Below are 3,612 nucleotides of genomic sequence, written 5' to 3' on the forward strand. Positions count from 1 at the left end.
CTTGCTTGTGTAACTCACGTCACTCACAAGCAGAGTGAATAATAGTTGGTGCTAATGTCCATACTCTGTTTGTCCCGTTTGACTCTTCGAATAAAGGTTCATTATTAAAAATCAACCTTCTGGGGTAGAATATGTATCCTTCCTACGTTGTTCTACATAAAAATGCTTACAAAAAAGTAACACAACATTATTGTTAGTGATTAGTGATAATGAACAACGCAAATACTCCAACAACGAATAAAACGCCATTCCGCAGACTGGGGCTAGCCAGAAGTATTAAAAAGGCGGAAGTTCTGAACAAATCGGTAAGGAATCGTCAATGGTAATCGGTTATAAGCTCAGTTTTATACTATGCTATACTTACAAAACAAGTTTTAAACGAGTTTTGTGCTATAGAATTTTATCATATTCTACTTTCTAAGGACACCCCGATCACCTACACTTCAGCTTCAAGCAGCACTGGAAACCATGTTTTACTGGACAGTCATTCCAGTCCACTTACGCATCCAATGCGTACCATCAAGACAATCTCCACGGATAATAGCAGTTACACAGCTGACAAAAACGGCGACATCCCAACGCCAGATACACCGGTCAATGTTGAAACAAGCTCCAAGAAAACGCGCCTGTCATTGAGTCAAAGCTGGAAAAACAAAATCACACAGAAGAGACAGCTACACACTCTCAAACGTCGCAAGTTGCTGGATACTGTTGACAAATATTCAGAACCTGATAAAGCTGATAGCGTAATCCATTCGGAAAGCGATATATGCTCGGATACTGAACATGTAGAAAATGCTATTCCTTCTAAATCCAATTCAAATTCTGGACTGAGCATATTAACAGCTGATAGAAGCTCCATTTCAGAACCAACGTCCAAAACAAAACAAAGAATTCAGGAAATCAAGGACAGTATCACGGTTTGGAGAGCTGGGTGCGTCGCAGCTTTGACTGATCTACAGGAGAGACGCAACACTGGAGATATGGAATCGCTGCTTAACATGCTCCAAATACCATTAGAAATTGTCAACTACGATAGGGAGACCCAAGAATTCCTCGATCCAGACTGATTGATTTATAGTTATGTGTTACTTTAAGAAATTGCTTATTGTTAGGTTGTTCGTTGAGTTACTTTTGCTTATACTTATATTACTATTTCTTATGATGAATATTGTATTAAAAAATAATGATGTTTCTCTCAAACAATGGATATAACAAGGCCTTGAAATTTCACATTTTCATCCTAAAGTCTTTTTATTGTCAAATCACAAGCTTAATATTTATGCGGACGAATTGGCCGTTCCGGGTTGAACAGCTTCGGATCCTCCAAGAATTCGACTGCCTTGTGGTAAGTTGGCATAAATCCGGCATTTTGTGCTTTAATGATTTCCTTCTCTACCTGTTCTTGGCGCTTCTGACAGAGTCCGGTAATGTGCTTGCCGTAGATTCGACCGGTATAGGGACTCTGGAATTGCGACAACAGCTGCACATTCTTATAGTCCGGACTTATATTATGCTTGCACAAAATGCACTGAACACGTTCCTTGGCAAATGGGTTCTGCTCCAGCTCAACGGGACTGTCGGGATCGGCGGCAGTTGAACAATGCCTGTTAGCACCAACCATTGCGGCAGTCGTGTGATTTATGTAACCTGGGAAGCCGACTTCAAACCAGTTTTATTTGCTTAAAATCAAACTAATATAATTTTATCTTACCTCTACGCACAGCATGGCATGAAGATTGAATAAGTTTTAAGAACATTATGATAAATGTATGGAATTTCAAGTGAAAAGACGAAAGATTTTTGCAAATCTACCGGAGTCAGAAAATAATAAACTCGCGACTTGAATTGAAAGTGACATGTGCGACTGAGTGCTCGGAAAACAAAATTCATTTTGTTGAAGTAAAGTCATTGAAGTAAAGACAGAAAACGTATAGAATGGTGGCATATGCCTTATTCGACACCCGATCAGAACAAAATATTTATGCTAGACTTTTGAAGACTGAAGAAAGTTGTGTCATCCTCGAGAATAGCAGACGATAGTTTGCCTTATTCAAAATTTTATTCATAAACTCTTCAACTAAAATGATGCTTTTCGACAGATTTACTTTCGAATACAACACCACAACTGCATTTGCAGTGAGGTGGAATTTGTATTTGGACATCCAAACAATCACGACAAATCAAATGCTGACACGTTGATATTTTGTAGAAGCTACCCAAACTCTTCATGCAACTGTGACAGGCATTTTCGAATTTGTCATCACGATCATCAATAGCGAGCGTATATCTGGTGGTGGTTGCAAGGGCTTTCCGGACAGCGCTCTCCAACGATGAACAAGAGAGATTCAACTTAGGCGGTTCGCCGTCTAATTTGCGTTTTCGAGATAACCTAGGGGAGATGATTTGGAGGGGATTTGTCGTTGCTGTCCGTAGAACGGTTCCAACGGTACGCGGGACTTGATGATATTGAAGGCTATTCGAGTTTTTGATAAGAAACTGATCTATGCGTGATTTTAATGCAGCGTTGAACACCGGTTTTCTTACATCGGTGTAGATGAGGCTGGTGAAAGGATCCGAAGCTTGGCGACCCCATTTTTCCTCCTGTTGATTGTGTTTTTCTATTGTCATCTGATCAACAATTTTTCCCGATGGAAGAATCATGGGAATCGTCATTATATCACAAGTCAGCTCATCTAGGAATTCTTCTGGTATCTCAGCAGTGATGGGATCAATATTGTGAGGTTTATTACAAGGCGTCGCAGGTTTCTTCACCATTGAATCTGTTGTCTTGTACCATATTCGTTCGATGTTTTCTTTTACTTCTTTTGTACAGCTACGAGCCGGTTGTCCCCAACATTCTATCTTTCGCAGAACGGGAACACATCGAGCTGTCTTTTTGAGGGTTACCTTAAATGTTGAACAATCAGCTAGCAGATATCCAACAGTGGGAAATAACGAATTCTGAGATATTCGTGTATCTAACGGAACAGACGGCGATGAGACTCTTCGGTTATTGATAAATTCAAATATTTCCGCTGATTCCGATTCTCCACAACCGACCTTATCAAATATTCCACGCTTATTCTGGATGTAGACATCTACGGCCGTCGTTCTTAACGCGCCTATCTGAACCCACAGTTTTAAACGATGCATCACTATCGGGCAGTGCAGGCTAAAAACGATTTCGACGGGCGGTTTCGTTACCGGATACGGCATAAATCCCAGTTCCAAAGTTTTCGGATCACTTGAAATGAGATTGCTGATCGGGTGAAAGTCATCGTCAACTGTGTCACAGCGAATCGATGGTTTCAGTTTGTGATCCAAGAAGTTGTATGTTGCGCCGCGGCTATACAAACGATGATAGATGATAATAACATTTCCTCACACAAATGTATTAATAAATACTTACTCCATTGATGGCAGTGAAACTTGATGAAACAGTTCTCTAATGTAAGAAAATTAAATAATATCTTTATGAGCTGTATGTACCCACTAGCGCTACGGACCAGATAGAAAGCGATGTAAACAAGCTTCCGTCATCGGTTGGCGATCGATCTAAGTTCATTTCAATTCATTCAACGACGCCACTTTAGTTCATTGGGTCCATCC

General features: G+C 40.3%; 4 protein-coding genes across 5 annotated transcripts in view; 1 reads left to right on the plus strand and 3 right to left on the minus strand.

The window, feature by feature from the left end:
* Positions 1 to 3,612, minus strand: part of LOC134205454 (endoribonuclease Dcr-1) — a 194,522-nt gene that overhangs the window by 72,730 nt on the left and 118,180 nt on the right. The window lies entirely within an intron of this gene.
* LOC134205460 (uncharacterized) lies at positions 4 to 1,241 on the plus strand. Its single transcript, XM_062680720.1, has 3 exons — positions 4 to 96; positions 198 to 305; positions 423 to 1,241. The coding sequence occupies exons 2-3, from the start codon at positions 210 to 212 to the stop codon at positions 1,068 to 1,070; spliced, it is 744 nt and encodes a 247-aa protein (XP_062536704.1). The 5' UTR covers positions 4 to 96; positions 198 to 209; the 3' UTR covers positions 1,071 to 1,241.
* On the minus strand, positions 1,229 to 1,874 carry LOC134205462 (small ribosomal subunit protein bS18m). 2 transcript variants are annotated; one of them, XM_062680723.1, is made up of 2 exons: positions 1,715 to 1,874; positions 1,229 to 1,662 (listed from the first exon to the last, which is right to left on the minus strand). In XM_062680723.1, exons 1-2 carry the CDS (start codon positions 1,758 to 1,760, stop codon positions 1,274 to 1,276), a joined length of 435 nt encoding a protein of 144 aa, XP_062536707.1. In that variant the 5' UTR covers positions 1,761 to 1,874; the 3' UTR covers positions 1,229 to 1,273. The 2 variants fall into 2 exon arrangements, with proteins under 2 accessions (XP_062536707.1, XP_062536708.1); XM_062680724.1 differs by having other exon boundaries at positions 1,229 to 1,650; positions 1,715 to 1,873.
* LOC134205458 (RING finger protein 37) lies at positions 2,044 to 3,566 on the minus strand. Its single transcript, XM_062680716.1, has 2 exons — positions 3,413 to 3,566; positions 2,044 to 3,349 (listed from the first exon to the last, which is right to left on the minus strand). Exons 1-2 carry the CDS (start codon positions 3,415 to 3,417, stop codon positions 2,077 to 2,079), a joined length of 1,278 nt encoding a protein of 425 aa, XP_062536700.1. The 5' UTR covers positions 3,418 to 3,566; the 3' UTR covers positions 2,044 to 2,076.

The sequence above is a fragment of the Armigeres subalbatus genome, chromosome 1 (assembly GCF_024139115.2).
Source record: "Armigeres subalbatus isolate Guangzhou_Male chromosome 1, GZ_Asu_2, whole genome shotgun sequence".
Taxonomy (NCBI): domain Eukaryota; kingdom Metazoa; phylum Arthropoda; class Insecta; order Diptera; family Culicidae; genus Armigeres; species Armigeres subalbatus.

Excerpts from the sequence above, each read along its gene's own strand:
- LOC134205462 (XM_062680723.1), bottom strand. The coding sequence starts at position 1,760 with ATGTTCTTAAAACTTATTCAATCTTCATGCCATGCTGTGCGTAGAG. Across the intron at positions 1,663-1,714 it reads ATGCCATGCTGTGCGTAGAG|TCGGCTTCCCAGGTTACATA; the intron begins GTAAGATAAAAT and ends ACTGGTTTGAAG.
- LOC134205460 (XM_062680720.1), top strand. The coding sequence starts at position 210 with ATGAACAACGCAAATACTCCAACAACGAATAAAACGCCATTCCGCAGA. Across the intron at positions 306-422 it reads CGGAAGTTCTGAACAAATCG|GACACCCCGATCACCTACAC; the intron begins GTAAGGAATCGT and ends CTACTTTCTAAG.